The following is a 19,311-nucleotide window of genomic DNA, read 5'->3' as shown; positions in this document are numbered from 1 at the left end:
ACAGGTTCTCCTCTAAGTTCTCAGCATCCCTCAAAGACCAGCTGCCCTCTGGGAAATTCTACACTCACCTTGGTGATGTCACACTTTTATATTCCCGAGTGAGCTGCTTTCTCAAGTCTTCACTTGGGCCATTGGCCTAGTGAGGACAGCTATTGGGACTGGGCTGGACTATCTACCTAACACTCCCTATCCCAGAGCTCCAAGAAGGGAGCCTTACCTTCCGTGCACGCTAAGAACTGGTCTCAGAACACAGTGGCCTTTGCTGGGAGAGGCCTCCCACTGCTATGTCCACAGCCTAATCCCTGCAAACCTGTGAATATGTTGCATGGCAAGGGGGAATTACGGTTGCAGATGGTATTAATGTTAATTAGCTGTCCTTAAAATGAGATTATCCTGGATTATCCAGGTGGATCTAATATAATCACAGGGGTCCTTAAATGTGGAAGAGGGAGGCAGAAGAGTCAGAGTGATGAGGATGAACCAGCTGTTGCTAGCTTTGAAGATGGAAGAGGGTTGTGAGCTTTTGACCTTTGGAAACTCGAAAAGGCAAGGAAATGGATTCTTCCCTAGAGCCTCCAGAAAGGAACATAGTTCTGCCAACACCTTGATTTTAGTTAATGAGGCAGACTTCTAACCTCCAGAACTGTAAGATAACAAATTTGTGTTGTTTTAAACCACTAAGTTTTTAGTAATTTGTTACAGTGTCAATAGGAAATTAATATCCCTCCCCATTCCTATTTACAGCTTTGCCCTCTCCAAATCTCAGTGCCTGAGGAATGTCCAAGACTACCTATAGACTGACCTCACCCCAGCCTGGAGCTCAATGATGGGACCTATGGGGCTAGCTCCTTTCTCCACCTGCTCCCACATGGGGATTTGGTCACACCTGGGTGGGAAGTGGGGAAAGTGTGAGACCAAGCCCAAGTTGGGAGTTTGGGAGGGTGAGAAGCCTGTGTTTTAACAATTCGTCCCTACACGCTTGCTGAAGACCTCTGCTGGTCTGGAGGTGGTTCAGGCAAAATGTGAAAAATAAGGACCAAACTGAGTTTCTCAACATTCATTCACCCTGACTCCAGTAACAGCTCCTAGGTTTTTGGGGTTCGGTGCCATAATCTATGCAGTAAAGTGGCTCTGGGGGGAGTTGGCTCTATTCTGTCCTTAAAGTTAGGGATGATTTATGGCAAGATCAATTTCACCTGCCATCCCTCTGGCCCTAGGGATTGGTTTAGAGTAGCCAAGTGACTCAGTTTGGGTCAGTGGGAGCCAGGCCCAGGACTTTGTTGTCTTGGGGTGGAGGGAAGTGCTCTCTTTCCCCTGGGTGGAAATCTAAAAGTATGCAGTCTGGGTGGAGAGGTAAAGGCTGAGCATGGCACCACAGAAGTGGAACCAAGGGACAGAGAAATTCAGTCCTGATGTCATCATTTGAACCCTGGACTTTAAAGTTACATGAACCGGGGCACCTGGGTGGCTCATTTGGTTAAGCGTCCGACTTCAGCTCAGGTCATGATCTCAGTTTGTGAGTTCGAGCCCCACGTCGAGCTCTGTGCTGACAGCTCAGAGCCTGGAGCCTGCTTCAGATTCTGTGTCTCCCTCTCTCTCTGCCCCTCCCCTGCTCACGCTCTGCCTCTCTCTGTCTCTCAATAATAAATAAACATTAAAAAAAACTTTTTTAAAAGTAAAGTTACATGAACCAATAAATTCTTTTTTCCCCATTTAGTTTTATTGAGATATAATTTACATACCCCACTGTATAGGTTTAAGGTGTACAGCATAATGGTTAAACTTCTATATATTGTGAAATGGTTACCACATGAAGTTTAGTTAATATCCATCAATTTTATAGAGAAGAAAACATCTTTTTCCATGTGATGAGAACTCTTAGGATCTACTCTCTTAACAATTTTCAAATATATACCATACAGCGTAACAGCAGTGTTCATTATAATCATGTTGTGCACTACATCCCTAGTACTTATTTAACTGGATTTTGTACCTTGGACTACCTTCATCCAATGCCTCCTCCTTATGCCCCCCCCTCCCCAATAAATGCCTTTCTTGCTTAATCTGGTTTGAGTGGAGTCTTATTTTTTCTTTCCCCACATAGCCAGTTGTGTTTTCCTTTATATAAATTTAATTACAGAAGACATAATGAAATAGGCTTTTATTTTTAATTACAAAGCACCATCACCCTAAGTCCTTAGAAAAGTAAAAGTTTGGGTTCTCACACAGTGGAGTGGAGTCTTCTGATGCTTGCATCAGCAATACACCCTGAGTGTTTTCCCCAGCATTTTATGAAAAATTTCAAAATACAGCGCCCTGAGAGGTTTTTGAACAGCAAACCGCATGCTCAGAGGCTGTCTTGTGGGCAAAGTAGAGGATGGTTTGGTGAGAGAGGCTGGAAGCCAGTTGCGGAGGAGGTTCTCACACTAGCCCAGGAAAACTGACACCCAAAACAGGAGAACGGGTTGGAAAAGAGGGGAGGAGATTCACCTAGAGTTGATCCCATATAGTTGCCTGGGTGGAAAGGGTAGAATAGGAGTGGATGCACATGTTTTTGGCTTGGTTGTCTGGGAGAATAATCAAGGCAAGCCAGGAGATAAAAACAAGAACAAAACAACAACCAAAAAAAAAACCTAGTGGGTGATTGGAAGTTAAGGCAATGATGCAGTCAGGTGGTTCATTTGGGGAGCTGTCCTGTCGGCAGTTTTGTATTCGGGCTGGAGATGGGAGGTGGGGTAGTCATGGAGGGAAAAATAGTAGTTGAAGGACTGGAACAGCTGCTTCCTGGCCCACACCTCACTTTGTCATCATGGCTGCCAATTTGTTGGGTTCCACTTTTGCTGCCTTTTGAAGGCAGCAATCTTGTTTTTGAAGTCCCTTTTACCCTGGCCTGACAAGTTGGAGAGAATAAATGAAAAGAGTTTTGAAAATGGAAACTCGAGGAAATGCCCTCCACTTTTAGAAAGCCTCGGGGGAAAAGTGACCCAGGGAAGGGGACTGAGGAAGAGAGATAGGGAGAGAACATGATGGACCGTAGATCAGAGAGGTCAGAAGCCAAGGGAGGACAGAATTTCAAGGAGAGAGAGTGTTTATGTATCTATTTGTCCCACAATTCAAGGACTCTGATACGACTCAAGAATTCAGGGAGATGCTGTGACTCCCTAGTTGCATCCCTATGTCACCTCCCAGTTAGCTCTGGTTGGCAACCAGGAAGGGAAATCAGAGATAATTACAAGACCCAGTCCCAGTGCTGACACAAGAGGGTAACTGGTTGCATTGTCTATAAAATCAGAGGGATGAGAAACCTCAGTGTAACTGTGGGACGTTAAGTGCAACATGAGGGCCAAAGATTTTCATATTGGGTCACATTAAGTTCTGGCCCCTTGGCAGCCCTTCCTGGTCCCCTGTTTCCCCACTGGACACCCAGGGAGGGCTGAGTAAAGAGTCAGGGTTGCTTTGCAACAAAGACACATGCTGGTCTGAGATAGAAAAGGGAACTCCTTTCGTCAATTTCTGGAGGCTCTAGTGTGCCAGACACCATGCTGAATGCTGCCTTGTATTCTCAGCCAGGAAAGCACAGATGGGGGTATGGGTTTGGGATGGGGGAATAATGGTCACCTTCCTTTTGCTCATGAGGGCTTTCTGGAACAGAATGGGTTCCAGAAATTGCTTGAAGTCTAAAAGAGAGATGATTTGTGCAGTTTAGGGAATAGATAGGAGGTTTGAAGGGGCAGGATTAGGGAGGAGGGAAATGAGACAGATTGGTGAGAGGTGGATGCTGGGAGCAAAGTTCATGGGACCCCTGGGGCTCCACAGGAACTGGTTGGACAGACTCTAATCCCTGCACTCCAGGGCTCTTTTGTTGGACCATTTGCTGTCGGTGGGCCCTTTGCCAGGTTGTCAGGCAGGAGGAATTGGACGATTTTCCTGGTGACAACCATCAAGGCTGTTGACAAGCCAAAAGCCTGCAAAACACTAACACTCCCACTTCACATTTAATGCCTACAAAATCCCTATAAGGCATAAAACAGAGGCTCACAAAAGGTGGGTCCCTTAACAAAGAAATGGAGCTAGGGGACTGAGCCCCAGGTCCCCCAGAAGCTAAAGGCCAGGTGCATTGCTCCATTGGAAAACAGTAGGTCTGAAGTGTGTGCTGTTTGATTGCCTGGAAACCTAATGAGGCTTATAGGTTTATTGGGAGAAGACATGAGACATCCTCACCAGACTGGACTGAGCAAAACAAAACTTGACTTTAGGGCCTGGGCAGTGGTAGGAAGAGGAAAGACTCATGTTCTGAGAGTCAGGAGAGCTGGGTTCCAGTTGTTCTGGGCCTCTTGCTTGTATGAAAGTCATTGAATCTCTCTAAACCTATTTCCTCATCTGTCAAGTGGGGATATATCACCTATCTGCCAGGGATGTGAGGACTCAACAACATAATGCATGTAGAGGGCTTAACACAGTACAGGGCACATAGTGAGAGCTCAGTACACCTTGTATTTTATCATTACTATAAAAAAAATTTTTTTTTAAGTTTATTTATTTTGAGACCGAACGAGAGAAAGCACAAGTAGGGCAGGAATACAGACAGACGGAGGGAGAGAGCATCTCAAGCAGGCTCCAAGCTGTGGAGCGCAGAGCCTGTCCTGGGGCCACGAACAAGGAGACCATGACCTGAGCCGAAATCAAGAGTGGAACCCAACCAACTGAGCAACCCAGGAGCCCTTATCATTACTATTTTTAATACGAAATAGTTGGGCTGTAAGGTTGCTCTCTCCGGGCCTGGCATCTGTGGCCTGAGCCCCGGTGCCCATACATTAAGCTGGGAACGTCTACTCCTCAGGGGCTCACAATCCAGCGTCAGGAAGTCCCAGGTCCTGCCACTGCCATCTCTTCACCTGCCTCGCTGTGCATCTAGGCAGGTCACAAGGCCTGTAGGAAGGTGCTGTGCTCTCCATTCTGTGAATTAATACTAAGGAAGGACGGGGGAGAGAAGGGGGAGCGCTCAGAAAAGCCTTATTGATTTGAACTGAAATTGGCTTTAAGCTTTCACAGAGTTGAAAGAGAAGGGGTGAAGCGTCAGGAACCCGAGCCAACTGCTCTTCTGGACAGCGCCCACGTTTTCTTTTCGGTCCCTAAGGGTAAGCGCCCGTGACAAATATGGCGGCGGCAGCCTCGGACGCGGGCACCTGCCGGGGCGCGGTCCCGGGAGCCGCACGGAGCCAATCGCCGGGCGGGGGCGGAGGGAGAGGCTGGGGAAGCCTCCGGCGGGGAATGCGCAGGCGCACTGGCTCGCACCTGGCTCCAGGCAGCCGCAGGATTAGGCTTCGCCTGCCACGATTGCGGTGAGGGGCTCTCCCGTGGCCCGGGCGCGGGGGCAGGAGAGGGCCGGACTGGGGGCCGGTAACACACAAAGAACGGACCCGAGGGGGACAGGAATGCTCTCTGCTCTGGGAGTCCTGGGAGCTGTCTGCGGGGGGTCCCTGAAGTGATGAGGTTGTGGGATGGGAGAGCCCCCTGGTCAGGGTGGGAGAAGCTTGGGCTCAAGGGGTGAGGGTGGCATCTTTGCAGAAGGGCCCCCCGGGGCGGGGGGGAGCTGAGGTCGCGGGATGCATCAGGCTTGGGATCCATTTCATTAACATAATGGCCCTTAACCTTGCTTCCATAGTAGAACCACTTGGGGAGCTTTAAAAGAACACTGATGCTGGGCCCCATCCCTGGAAATTCCGATTAAATTGGTCAGGAGTGAGGCCTGGACCTCGATATTAAGCAGTTCCTCAGGTGATTTTAATGTACAGACGGGCTGGAGAAGCACATGTTTCAGCGGCAGCATGCCAGCTATTGAGTAAAGAGCTTCTGGGTTAGCCCCAGACTGCTCAGTGGCTTGGTGGGGACAGGTGGTCCTAGGGTGAAGTCGCTGACCATCCAGTAGTGCTGCTGTAGTTGCCTGTTGGGGAGGGAGAGGAGGAAGGTCCCTCCCCCAGTAAGTAGAAAGTTCATTTCCAGAGTGAGGAGAATAGGTCCATGAGTATTTGGAATGGAGGGTGTCCCCCCCCAGGGGAGGTCCTCCTGCCAGGCCTGGACCCTGCTCTGAGGAGACTGGGCAAGGAGGCAAGGTGGTTGTGAAACAGAAAATGCAGCAGATAATTCAGAGGTCAGCTGCTTGAGAAAAGGACACCTAATATTTGCACAGGGAGTTACACCTTTCAATTTCATTTGATACCCCTGAGGACAGGTAGAGAATGGAATTGTTTTCTCCTGCTTCACAGATGTAGGAATAAACTCAGGTAGTTAGTAGTGATAATGTTCAAACTTGACTCAGGGCTCCTAACTCTAAATTATGCTTGTCAGTGGCCTTTTCCCTCTGCATTAAACTGCTTTGCCTACAGTCAGTAGGCCTTTTGGAGGGAATCAACACCCATCCTCCCCACGCCCCTCACTCGAGGGTCCCAGTCTGGCATTCTTGGTTTCCTCCACAAAATCCACCAGCCCCCTACCCACTATAGGCCTGATAAAGTTTCAGAAATCAGGGAGATGCTACGATTTCCGTCCTTTCTAGTTCTTTCTCTTCCAGAGGCCCGATGGGTCAAGAGGAGAGAGTTTTTATGCCATGGGATTCCTTCCAAACGGATCTGGTTCTGTCACCTCACCCCCCCCCCCCCCGTGTCCCCCACCCCATTGTCCTCAGGATAGAATCTTGTGTGTAGTCTGCAAAACCCTTCCTGATCTGGTGTCTTTCTTCTGCCTGCTTGCTCTGAGCTCCCTTTCCATATTGTATCTGCTTTCTTAACACATGGTACGAGATGAATAAATGTTACTTTTTGTTATCACTATTCCTCTCTGTACCCCAGTTGCCTTGCTGTACATGTTTTATTCAGCGGGGTACATCACAGCTCCCCAGGTTGCCTTTTTCTGACTCCCACAGCCAGGCAGAGCTGAGGGGTACAGTGGGATTTGGGGGTGGCACTCCTATGGCTGCTATTCTTCCCTAGTGCTGGGGATGCCCATAGCGGCCTGTTTGGGGCAAATTGACCTAGCAGGTATTAATTGAGTACCTGCTGTGTGGTGAAGAAGCCTGGTGGGGGCAGGGAGTAGAAAACGGGTCTGACCTGGCCCTGCTCTTAAGGAGCTTAGGTACTGGAGGAGGGTACAGGAGGTATTTGGATCCTGAGAAAGAAGCCAAGGGACCTGAAAAGGGAGAGAACACGTGAGTAGGTGTACTCAGGAAGGCCATGCCACCGAACTAGGCCTTGAATCAGCAGAGTTTCATAAGATGGTGGTGGGGTTGGGCACAGTGACTTGAGAAATGCTGAGATTTTCTAGTCAAAAACACCTGTTGTGAATCTTTGCTCCAGCACCTAATAGCTTTGTGATTTGGGGCCAGGTATTTAACCTTCAGAGCCTTGGTTTCTTCACTTAGGAGATGGGAATCGTAACGAGTTGTAAGGATTCTTGATGATGGATGTAAAAGCCAGGCATACCCAGATGCCTGAGCAATGATATGTAGTTACATCTTGGGTATTTTAGGTGGAAGCAACAGCATGAACGAAGGTGCGGAGGTGGCATTTAAAAGAGAATTTGAGGGATGGCAGCAAGAGGCATCAGTGCTGGGTGCTAGAAAGACCAAGAAACCAGACATCAGAGATACGAAAAAGAGTAACAGTAGCTACTATTTATTGAGGAACTTGTATGTGCCAGGTTCTGTGCTTGGTGCGTTTTTGCATTTCAGCCCCTCAGCAATCCAAGAAGCTGGCATTATCATCCCACTTTATAGATAAGGAGACCGGGCCTAGGAAGAAGAGGCTGGCTCAAAGCCACATAACTGGCACCATACCAGCAGGGGGCGGGGGGAGGGGGTAGGCCCTGGGGGCCTCCAACAGGCTCTCCTGCCAGGTGCCAAGGTAGGGGTGGAGTTGGTTACAGGATATTTCCCCTGGGTTATGCACCTGAGCTGGTGTGGGTTCCAAGCTGTTCCTCCCCTGGAGAGGCTGAGCTCTTGTTCTCTGCTGGGGCGTATTGAGGGTGGGAAGGGTGAGTAGGAGAAGGTGTTTCCTGGGGGAGGAGCAGAATCTGGAAGAGAAACTGCTGGAAGGACCCTGGACACTCCTTCCCCAGCTCCTCTTCCAGGCAGAGGCTTATCTGGACAGGTTGTTTTGCCTCCAGCTTTGGCCTGTGGCGCGGGTTTGTGTCTGGCACTCCTGAATTTTGCGTGCATTCCTGCTACTTGTGGACTCTCTTTTTCTTAACCTTTTTTTTTTTTTTTTTAAGTTTATTTATTTCGAGAGAGAGAGAGAGAGAGAGAATGAGAGAATGAATCCCAGCAGGACAAGGGGCTCTACCTTACGAACCATGAGATCATAACCTGACCCGAACTCGATTTGGACACTTAACCCACTGAGCCACCCAGGTGCCCCTAGATTCTCTCTTTTGATTTACCCTTGTGTGCCCTGTCTTTTCTCTCAAATTGCCTTACCATGAGAAGGGACTGGATTACCAAGATATTCCCCTGCTCCTACTCCGATCTTTTATGAGTGAGCCCAAGAAAAAGCCAGTTTCTAAACATCTTCCATGTAACAGTGCTCTGGGCTTCTGGACATTAGTTTAATCCTTCCTGCATTCCTTTAAAGGATGGGTATTATGGGGCACTTGGGTGGCTCAGTTGGTTAAGTGTCTGACTTCAGCTCAGGTCATGATCTCACGGTTCGTGGGTTGGAGCCCCACGTCAGGCTCTGTGCTGACAGCTCAGAGCCTGGGGCCTGCTTTGGATTCTGTGTCTCCCTCTCTCTCTGCCCCTCCCCTGCTCGTGCTCTGTCTCTGTCTCTCAAAAATGAAAAAAATGTTAAAAAAAAAAAAAAGGATGGGTATTATTATTCACATCCTACACAGGAGGAAACCTAGGCTCAGACAGGTTAAGTGACTTGCCTGAGGTTACATTCTTAGTAGGAAGTGCATTTGGGATTTAAACTCTCCCTCTTCTGATGGCAAAAGTCACACCCTTCCCTCCCACTTCAACCCCCTCTGAGGTTTTCTTCTGCCATTTCAGCAGGAAGCCAGCTGGTGGAGGCTGGGGACTTGCCTGCAAGGTTTACCTTCTAGCAACCAGGGCAGGTCACTGGACATCTGGGTAGGGGCCTGGGAGCCTTCACTCCCTTTGGACAAAGGCTTTGGAGGTGAGGTGAGGTGGGGTGGGGTGTGTGTGGGGGCAAGGGGTTCTGAAAGGCCCTGGGGAATCAGAGAAAGTGACCTGGGTTAAGGATAGCAACAGAGGTGTAAGTTGTGTTTCACAGCCCCAAAGCACCTTTAGATTAATAGCCCATCCTTGGGGTACCTGGGTAGCCCGGTTGGTTGAGCGTCTGACTCTTGATCTCAGCTCAGGTCTTGATCTCAGGGTCGGAAGTTCAGGCCCTTCATTGGGCTCCACGCTGGGCGCGCTGGGCGTGAAGCCTACTTAAACACTCACCCCATCCTTGTGTGGTGGGTTTGGAAGGTCTGAGAGGCTCAATAGCAGTAATGTCTGAAGTTTGAGTGTTCACCACACTTATGTGCTAAGGGCTTTAGAATAATTTCCCCTAGACTGCTAACGATAGTCGGCGCCATATTGGACATGAAGAAAGTCAGAGAGAGGTTAAGCAAATCGTTCCATGTCACACAGGAAGTAAATGGTAGAGTCAGGACTTACAAGACCCTCCACTGTGTTTTCTTTCTGCTATGTTCCTTAGAAAGTGCCAGGGAGACTTTTAGGGTGATGGATATGTTCATGATGTCAATTGTGGCGGTGGTTTCACAGGTGTAAACAGTTTAAACTGATCACACTGCAGACTTTGAATATATGCAGATCATTGTGTATCAATTATACCTCAATAAAACTGGGGGGGGGGGAATATTTCCTAACAAATGTTTCTTCAGGGGCTCAAGAGCCCCAGAGAGAGGCTACCTGGCCATCTTCTGGCTTTGATGCCAAAGTAGGATCACTGTAGCTCAGGAGACATTGTCACAGACGTGGCTGGTTTTAGGTTGTTCCATCTGCTTTTCCTTCCCTCATTCCCCACCACTAGGCAAAGACGAGCACCAGGTTGGATCTCTTGAATGAACTGCCCTCATTTTCCAATGAGCCTGAGAGATCCCTCTGGGATTCCTTACTTATTCTCCCCTCAGGGCCTGTTTCTCTACCAGAGAGTGGTGGAGTCCAGCCCTCTGAGGGAGAAGGCGGGCAAAGAAGCAGGCCCTGCTCTTAGAAACCCACAGGTTGGAGTGGAGGCAGTCAGGAGAGTCTCGGCAGGAGGCATCCGTGAGGGGCTGGAGAAAGTCTGGATATGGTGTGGTCTCTTGAAGGATGGGATATGGGAGGCCACTTCTGGCAGGAGTACCAGCAAGGACAAAGGCCTGGCCAGGGGAGAGGGTGACTTGGAGACTCGGGGAGGCAGGGAGAAGCCAGACTGCAGAGGCTCTGGAAGGGCGGACATGGAGGGGGAGCCATAGTGGGTCATGGGGCAAGGACAGGTCCTGGGGGTCACTACTGTTGGACTGGGGCTGAAATTGGCTCTCTAGGGCCCGACTATGATGGGAAGCAGAAGTTTCAACTGTGTGTGTGTGTGCGCGCACATCAGTGTGCCTGAGTTTAGGCTTGGGTCACAAGGGCTCTAAGAGGAATAGTCCTTGAGAGTATGTGTAAATTTCAGAGGGCTGCAGTAACAGATTACTGCAAACTGGGTGGCTTAAAATTTATTCTCTCACAGTCTGAATCAACTCTGGTTGGTTGTGCTCCCTCCAGAGGCTCTAGGGAGGAATCCTCCCTTGCTTCTTCCCTAGCTCCTGGTGGTTGCCTGCTGCCCTTGGCGTTCCTTGGCTTGTGTCTGTATCACTCCAATTTCTGCCTGTCTTTACATGGCCGTCTTCTTTCTGTGTGTGTCTGTCTCTGTGTCCAAATTCCTGTCTCCTTGTAAGGATACCCATCACTGGATTAGAGCCCACCGAATTCATTATGATCTCAACTTGGTTACATCTGCACAGATCCTGTTTCCAAATAAAGTCACACAGGTACTGGGGGTTAGGGCTTGAACATATCTTTTGGGGGGACATTGATTTAACTTGCAACAGGGAGTTAGAAGGAAGTCCTCATAGCTTCCCTTTGGGGGGTCAGACAAACACACACGGGTTATTCTGAAAAGAGAACAGCAGCTTTGAATCTAAAAAAAGATTAGACTTAATGCCTTGCTTAAAGGCAGACTTAATGCCTCGCTGCTTAAAGTGTGGTCATGGCCCAGTAGCCCAACGCCACCTGGGTGCCCTTTAGAAATACAGAATCTCAGATTCCTCCCCAGACCTCCTGAGTCAAAAATCTACATTTTGAAGTACCCAGGTGACTTGAAAGTACGTTCCAGTTTGAGAAGTCCTGCTCCAATAAAAATCTGATTTATTTCCTTCCCACTCATGGCCAGTCTTGCCTTCCCGCCTCTGTGTACAAGTCAGCCTGGTTGGAAGACAGGAACCCACACTGTGCTTTATTCTCTCTTTTCATGTAACATGTTCTTGAATTTCTCTCCTGCGTGTCAAGGTGGCCCACATGCTTGCCTTTTCTGGAGAGCATTGGCCTTGTTGAGCCAGTCCCTTTGTTGCATCTTGGGCTGTGTCCAACTTTTTGCTGTTTATTACTGTTGCTGCCATGAACGTCTCTGTACATATTCCTTTGGGCCTAGTTCCTTGAAGTGGAATTTCCAGAATCAAAGTGCTTGAGTAGGTGTGGACTTTTGCCAGATCTTATCATTCTTCTATACCTACAGAACCTGACATCGTAGCAACTTTCTCTATTCTACCCAACAGGAACCTGATTTGAAAGGTCAAATGGCAGAAAAGGGTTTGGAACCAGACAGGTCAGGGGTTAAATCTCCCACTTTTCTGCTGTCTGACATTGGGCAAATTACTTAACATATTTGGGCTTGGGGGTGCTTTCCAATAACATCGTAATTGTGCTATAATTTTTGTATTGTAGGATTTTATAAGGATAATCATGACACCACCACCATCCATTTATTGAATGCTTTCTGTGAGTTACCTCACTTGACCCTTACCCTCCACTGCAGAGTGGACATGATCATCCCCTTTGCCCTTTTACAGAAAAGGAAACTGAGGCTTAGGTCAAGTAGCTTGCCTAAGGTTACAGGGACATTGTGTGCCCAGGCCCACAGTCATCACATCCAGATTGTGAAGGTGTGTGTGATAAGATAGTGTGGATGAAAGAAGATACTGAGCACACTCCCCTAGCATGTGACCTGGCTCAGCACTTCTTTTCCCACGACTTTATCAGTCTTCTTGGGTTACTCTCAGTGGTATCCAGCCCAGCACTGTTTCCGCTGTACAGTCATTGATGTCAGTGATGATTCCCCAGCTTGGTTTGATGTACAAACTTTCTCCCAGTGGAAATGAGTTTTTAAGTGACTCAGAGGTCTGGGGTTGGGAACAGAGCTGGCTCTGATCCCTGCAGCTAACGGGCTCCTTCTTCCCCAGGGACAAGAATGGCCAGACTGCCCTTGGCTGTGAGCGCTCCTCAGTGCTCCTGGGGCTGAGGCTGAGCTGGCAGCCATGGGGCTGGGCAGGCTCCAGGCTTGGATGCTGGGCCTGCCTACGGCTGTGGTCTATGGCTCCCTGGCCCTCTTCATCTCCGTCCTGCACAACGTGTTCCTGCTTTACTATGTGGACACCTTTGTCTCGGTGTACAAGATCAACAAAACTGCCTTCTGGGTTGGAGAGGTAGGCCAGCACTGGGTGGGAGCCAGGCGGATTGCAAGGCTGGGTCCCACCCAGTCTGGAGCTTGGGGCTGGCCAGGTTGCCCACCTCAATTCAGCAAGAAAAGCTGGAGCTGGAGCTTTGATAAATGTTCATTTATCAGCTGGATAAATTCACCCTGGATGGGTGGGAGTTTGATGGGGGGGCGGTGGCTGGTAGAGTGGGTTTTAGCAGAGGGGCTGACCTGAGCAGAGGTTTGCAGGCAGGAAAGCTGTGCTCATCTTGAGGGGTGGCGAGCAGGCTGGGTGGGGAAACCTCCGGAGAAGAGGTTGCCTGGAGCCCACCTGCCCCATCTCCTCTCTGCCCACAGACGGTGTTTCTCCTCTGGAACAGCCTCAACGACCCCCTCTTCGGTTGGCTGAGTGACCGTCAGTTCCTCAGCTCCCAGCCCCGGTTTGTGTCCTGTGGGTGGGTCACAACGGGTCCTGTCCCATCCCACTCCTCCCCAGGGGGTGTCTGTGTTTGGGGTGGGGAGAGAAAAAGGAAACCATTTTCAGCTTTTGACCAGGCTCCCTCCCTTCCCAAGGTCAGTCAGGCTCTGGCCATGTGGGAGAATGGCCTTGACTAACTGTTGCCCTGCTCACATGGGAAGAGATTTACCTCAGCTTGCCTTGTCAGGTCCTTAGAACTGGGAGCTGTACAGCAAACACTCTCTGTTGCTTCTGGCAAATTCCTTTACCCCATCCTGTTTGGGCCCACCACTGCCCCCAACCCTGAGAAATAGGTGTCCCACCACCCTTTGGCCATCAGCCCTGGCAGGCTTGGCAAGGGACCAGACAAGAGAGTGTACCCCCTGGAGAGTTGTGCTTCCTAAATCAGAGACTGAGGACTCAGGGCTCAGTGGGACCACCCTGGTGTGAGTTCCATACTCTGGGCCTCTGTCCTTCCTCTGGGGCCTGGGCAGGGGGGGACTGGGGCTCATCAAGTTTGTAAAAGCATCTCCCAACTTTCCTCCTCTCTCTGGCAGGTCGGGTGCCGGGCTCTCCTCCAGGGCCGTGGTGCTGGCAAGGGTGCGGGCCCTGGGCTGGCACGGGCCGCTGCTGGCATTGTCGTTCCTGGCATTCTGGGTGCCCTGGGCCCCAGCTGGCCTGCAGTTCTTGCTGTGCCTGTGCCTCTATGATGGTTTCCTGACTCTCGTGGACCTGCACCATCATGCCTTGCTGGCTGACCTGGCCCTCTCTGCCCATGACCGTACCCACCTCAACTTCTACTGCTCCCTCTTCAGTGCAGCTGGCTCCCTCTCCGTCTTTGCCTCCTATGCCTTCTGGAACAAGGAAGACTTCTCTTCCTTCCGCACCTTCTGCGTGGCACTGGCCACTGGCTCTGGGCTGGGCTTTGTGGGGGCCACACGGCTGCTTAGGAGGCGGGTTGAGGCAGCCGGTAGGGAGCCGGAGTGCCCAGCCCTGGCTGTAGATGGCGGGTGAGTGGCCTGGCCCAGCTCTTCTGGTTCCCACCAACACTTCTGAGTGTGATTTCAACGCTGAGTCCCCTGGCTGATGGGTGGCTGGCCTGGGGTGGCAGATGGCTCTGGCCCAGCCTTAGGCCATCAGTGACTCCCCTCTGCCCTGTAGCCTGTGTGGAGAGGAGCTGCTTGTGGGCTGCAAGGAAGCAGGCAGCATCACTTTGGGCCAGTACCTCCAGCAGCTGGCACGCCACCGGAACTTCCTGTGGTTCGTGGGCATGGACCTGGTGCAGGTATGGGAACAGGCCCCTGCCCGACAGGTAGGCCGCGCTCCACTCGAGGGAACAGGCTCCTCAAAAGCTGGGAAAGCAGTTCTGGGCCTCGTGTGAGGACTGCTGGGCAATTTGATAACGGATACACAGGTCGGGTAGTTAGGAGGCCTGGATTCCGGCGCCCTCAGAGCTTCTAACTCCCTGTGTGATCTTGGGAAGGTCTGTCGGGGCAGACCTGGGTGTCCTCACCTGCACAGTGAGGATATGAAAAAGGGGTGCCCTTTTGGGAACTCTGTGACAGTCTTTTTAAAACACTAAGTGCCATAGCTAAAACACATGCAGTGCAGAGGCTAGCCCAGCCTAGACATAGATGGTGTTTATACTGTCAAGCTTGTTTTACTCAAGTATTTGAAACTAAACAGTAAAAAAAATCTTAATCATTCCGTGGATCATCTTATCATTCCTTCTACCTTTTAGCAAAATTAGATAAGCAATAGGAATTTGGTTTGGGGTTTTATTCTGGCATGCTCCAGGTGGAGGGATATGAGGATAGAGCCTGCTCGTGCCCTTGCTGCCCAGCCCTGCGGCCCAGCGGCCTCCTCACTGCCCCTGTCGGCTTGCAGGTGTTTCACTGCCACTTCAACAGCAACTTCTTCCCCCTCTTCCTGGAGCATCTGTTGTCGGACCACATCTCCCTGTCCACGGGCTCCTTCCTGTTGGGTGAGTGGGCGCCTCGTGCAGGCTGGAGGAACTGAAGCTTGCACCCCAGGACCTCTCCCCCAGCTGCAGACGCAACTCCCTCCCGCGCTGGGGCCTGGCTGGCAGGGGGCAGGGGGGCAGAGGCCGCTGTGGGGTTGCATGTCCAGCCCCCACCCGGCCCTGTTTGCGGGGGGGAGGGGTGGGGCCTGTTGCAGATGTGAGTAGGGTAGGGCTGCTCTCTTGGTGCCCCCCGCAGTAGCTATTTAACAACTAGGATTACAGGCTGAGGGGCTTGGGTGTGCTTCTTGACTCTGCTTATTCACTGTGTGGCCTTGGGTATGTTTTATTTAAACTCTTGGGGCCTCCATTTGTCACCTGTAAAGTAGGAATAATATAGTACTTACCCTAAAGAGTTGTAGGGATTAAAGAAAAGGATGTGAAGCTCTTCGCACAGAGCCTGGCACGTCGTCAGTGTTCAATCAATGCCAACTCTGATTCTGATCGTTAAGATGTGGATAATTAAAAACAATTTTTTTAATGTTTACTTTTGAGAGAAAGAGAAAACTCGAGCAGGGGAGGGGGCTGAGAGAAAGGAAGACAGAATCCGAAGCAGGCTCTGTGCTGTCCATGCAAAGCCCGATACAGGGCTCAAATCCATGAACTGTGAGATTATGACCCCAGCCAAAGTTGGTTGCTCAAATGACTGAGCCCTCCTCCCCCCCCCGCCCGGGTTACCCCAAGATGTGGGTAATTGTGGAAGCTATGGCAGTGACCCCTGACAAAGCCGCACCCTTTCTGCCCAGGCATCTCCTATGTCGCTCCCCACCTCAACAACCTCTACTTCCTGCCCTTGTGCCGGCGTTGGGGCGTCTACGCCGTGGTGCGGGGGCTCTTCCTGCTCAAGCTGGGCCTGAGCCTGCTCATGCTGTTGGCTGGCCCTGACCGCCCCGGCCTGCTCTGCATCTTCATTGCCAGGTATGCGCTGCCCTCCCTCACCCCCACGCCTCTGTTCCACCCCTTCATTCTCGCCCCCTCTCTCTGCTGGCAGTAACCGTGTTTTCACTGAGGGCACCTGTAAGCTGTTGACCCTGGTGGTCACTGACCTGGTGGACGAGGACCTGGTGTTGAACCACCGTAAACAGGCGGCCTCAGCTCTTCTCTTTGGCATGGTGGCCCTGGTGACCAAGCCAGGCCAGACCTTCGCCCCACTGCTGGGCACCTGGCTGCTCTGCTTCTACACAGGTGAGGGCCCTGGGAGCTGGCGCAGGGGCTCTTGAGGCTCCAGGGGTCAAAGCTTACCTGGCACACCAGCAGACAAACTGGGTCCAGCAAGGGAGAGAGAATGGCAGCTGGCCGACAGAAGCTGTGCCTGGGCCACTCCTCCTCGGCCTCTGCCTACGTGGGTAGAGGAACTGAGTCTCCAGTCTTCCAGTCTTTCAATAGTTCGTTCGTTCGTTCGTTCGTTCATTCGTTCATTCATTCAGTCATTCATTCATTCAACAAGTGTGTATTGAATACTTTCTCTGCCAAGAGTTGCTCCAGGTCCTCTAGGGAAATAACAATGGCCTTGCCATCATGGAACTTTTATTCTAGTCAGAGGGGAGGGATGGGGTTGGCAGTGAACAGCCAAATGAGAAAACAGCAGGTAGTGGTAAAAGCAATGGTACAATGGACAGTGGGACTGAGAAGCTACTTTAGTGTGGTCCAGGAAGGCTTCTCTGAGATGACACCTAGGATGTGGACTGAAGAGCAAGGATTTGGTCTTGAAAGACCTCAGTGAATCCCAGACAGAAGGGGAGGCAAGTGCAAAGGCCCCAGGTATCAGGGGTGGTTAGGAGACAAGGCTGGGAAAGTAGAGGGCTCTGTAAATCAGGACAGGGTTTGGATTTTATTCTCGTTGTGAAGAGATTGTATTTGCCACGGTTTTAAGCAGGGGAGTGACGTGGTCTGATCTATGTTTTTTCAACTTCACCCTGACTGCTGTGTGGAGAGTGGGTTGTGGGGAGGCTGTGGCAGAGGCGATAGAAGCTTGGAGCAAGCGGTGCCAAGGGGGCCGGAAGAAAGTGTCCCGGTACCGGATGTGTTTTGGAATTGGGGGGAAGTGAAGGATTGGCTTTTGGGGAGTGGTGAGGTTTACTGAGGAACCCAGGAAGACTGAGGTTTTGGTAGACAGTGGTACCAGACACCGAGAAGGGAAGAGCGGAGGCGAAGCAAGTTTGGGGAGGAATTGAGCTGTGGTTTAGACGTACACGTGTGTTGTTTGAGATGTGGCGCTGTGCTGTGGACTTTGGAGGAGACCAGGGCTGACCTTGTTCTTTCTGCATGCTCTCTTGTCCTAGGTCATGATCTCTTCCAGCAGCCCCCGCTGGCCCCTGTGGGGAGTGCTCAGCCATGGCCAGAGCCCCCGGCCCCGCCCCCGGCGCAGGCCCCGACGCTCCGCCAGGGCTGCTTCTACCTGTTGGTGCTGGTGCCCATCACCTGTGCTGTGCTGCAGCTGTTCACTTGGTCCCAGTTCACGCTGCACGGGAGACGCCTGCACATGGTCAAAGCCCAGCGCCAGAACCTATCACGGGCCCAAACCCTGGAGGTTAAGATGGTGTGACAGGCAGGCACAGCAAGGCCATCCTGCTGATGACACTGTCTGCCACCCTGGTCAGAAGCCACTTTTGCCAGCCCCCCATCCTGCCGCTGTGCCTTTACTGGGGCACAGCCTGGAGGACAGATGGCAGAGTGGGAGTTTCTGAGGCTGAGCCGGGAGCGTCACTGGGGTCTAAGTTCCTGCTTGGCTGTCTGACCCAGCTTGGGCAAGGGCTGGGCTGTATGTGCTCAGGGACCTCTTCCCCCCCTTTGGGGCTGGAGGAAGAAGAGAACCAAGAAGGGATGGGCCGCCCTGTGGTCACACGGGGTTGCTGCATGGGCAGTATGGGGGCCTATCCCACTACCTGGCTGGGGCCGGTGCTTTGTGCGGTCTCAGAAGCCACTTTCACCCACTCAGGGGAAGCTGTGAGTCCCACTGCCCCCTCCCTCCACCTTTCCAGTGGTTTCTCTGAGCTGTCTGCTTCAGCTGTGCCTGAAGGAGTGTGCCCTAGCTGCTGCAGGGCTTCCCCACCCCACCTGGCCTCTAAAAGAGGCTCATTTCATCGCAGACTGATTAAAGTCAGTCATTTCTATTCCCATTCTTGAGGCGTGTGCTGTGTGTGGGAGCAGTGGGTTGGTGGGGCTGGGGAACAGGACTCCTCACTTAATAGGAAAAGTACCCTGAGAACGTTCTTCTGCCGATGAGTTGGTGGTGGTGATGGGGGAGGGCACCCTCATCAGATTTTTCACTGAGGGAGCAGGAAAAGCATGCAGACTGGTATCTGCATGGGTATTTGGGAGCGAAATGACTTGGAGGCCTGTGGTCATGTCCCGGTGCCTTTCCTATACACCACTGCCAGACACGGTGAGCAAGAGCAGCTGCTTCCAAGACTGAGGTCCCCAACCCTGGAGTCACTGGGAGCTCTCAAAAATGCTGAGGTCGAGTTCTGTTCCTCCAGATTCGGATTTCATGGATCTGGGGTATGGCCTGAGCACTGGGGTTTTGGAAAGCTCTGTGATTTTACTGGGCACCTGTGACTAATGCCCCTGTGCTCTAGGCCAGTGTTTGTCAACCTAGAGATACTTGGAGCCAGATAGTTCTTTGTTATGGATATTTATAACAGCATCCCTGGCCTCTCCTATTTTTTTTTTTTTTAATTTTTTTTAACGTTTATTTATTTTTGAGACAGAGAGAGACAGAGCATGAACAGGGGAGGGGCAGAGAGAGAGGGAGACACAGAATCTGAAACAGGCTCCAGGCTCTGAGCTGTCAGCACAGAACCCGACGCAGGGCTCGAACTCACGGACCGTGAGATCATGACCTGAGCCGAAGTCAGACACTTAACCGACCAAACCACCCAGGCGCCCCACCTGGCCTCTCCTAGATGCCAGTAGCATCTCACTACCAGTTGTGACAACCAGATGTCTCCAGACATCACCAAATGTGTCCCACAGGCAAAATTGGCTTGATTGGGAACTACTTACTGCTCAAGGCCAATGGTTTTTGAAGGTCTATACAGTGGCTAAAGATTTAGGCTCTAGGGCTGTATTGCCTGAGTTCATATCCTAGCTAATAAAGA

The 19,311-nt window shown here is 51.3% G+C and overlaps 1 protein-coding gene across 1 annotated transcript; it reads left to right on the top strand.

Moving 5' to 3' along the window:
• Nucleotides 1-5,249: 5,249 nt before the first annotated feature.
• Nucleotides 5,250-18,330, top strand: SLC68A1 (solute carrier family 68 member 1). Its single transcript, XM_060641638.2, has 9 exons — nucleotides 5,250-5,342; nucleotides 12,502-12,744; nucleotides 13,092-13,174; nucleotides 13,749-14,201; nucleotides 14,353-14,476; nucleotides 15,079-15,175; nucleotides 15,958-16,129; nucleotides 16,203-16,396; nucleotides 17,494-18,330. Exons 2-9 carry the CDS (start codon nucleotides 12,577-12,579, stop codon nucleotides 17,754-17,756), a joined length of 1,554 nt encoding a protein of 517 aa, XP_060497621.1. The 5' UTR covers nucleotides 5,250-5,342; nucleotides 12,502-12,576; the 3' UTR covers nucleotides 17,757-18,330.
• The last annotated feature ends 981 nt before the right edge of the window (nucleotides 18,331-19,311 follow it).

Source organism: Panthera onca, chromosome D2 (assembly GCF_046562875.1).
Source record: "Panthera onca isolate mPanOnc1 chromosome D2, mPanOnc1 haplotype 2, whole genome shotgun sequence".
Lineage (NCBI taxonomy): Eukaryota > Metazoa > Chordata > Mammalia > Carnivora > Felidae > Panthera > Panthera onca.
Note: the sequence above shows the minus strand (reverse complement) of the source record. Positions and strands in the feature narration are given on the sequence as shown.

Bases quoted from the DNA above. Each gene is read 5' to 3' on its own strand.
- SLC68A1 (XM_060641638.2), top strand. From the start codon at position 12,577: ATGGGGCTGGGCAGGCTCCAGGCTTGGATGCTGGGCCTGCCTACGGCT. The intron at 13,175-13,748 runs GTTTGTGTCCTG...TCTCTCTGGCAG, and splicing joins TTCCTCAGCTCCCAGCCCCG to GTCGGGTGCCGGGCTCTCCT. The intron at 16,130-16,202 runs GTATGCGCTGCC...CTCTGCTGGCAG, and splicing joins CTCTGCATCTTCATTGCCAG to TAACCGTGTTTTCACTGAGG.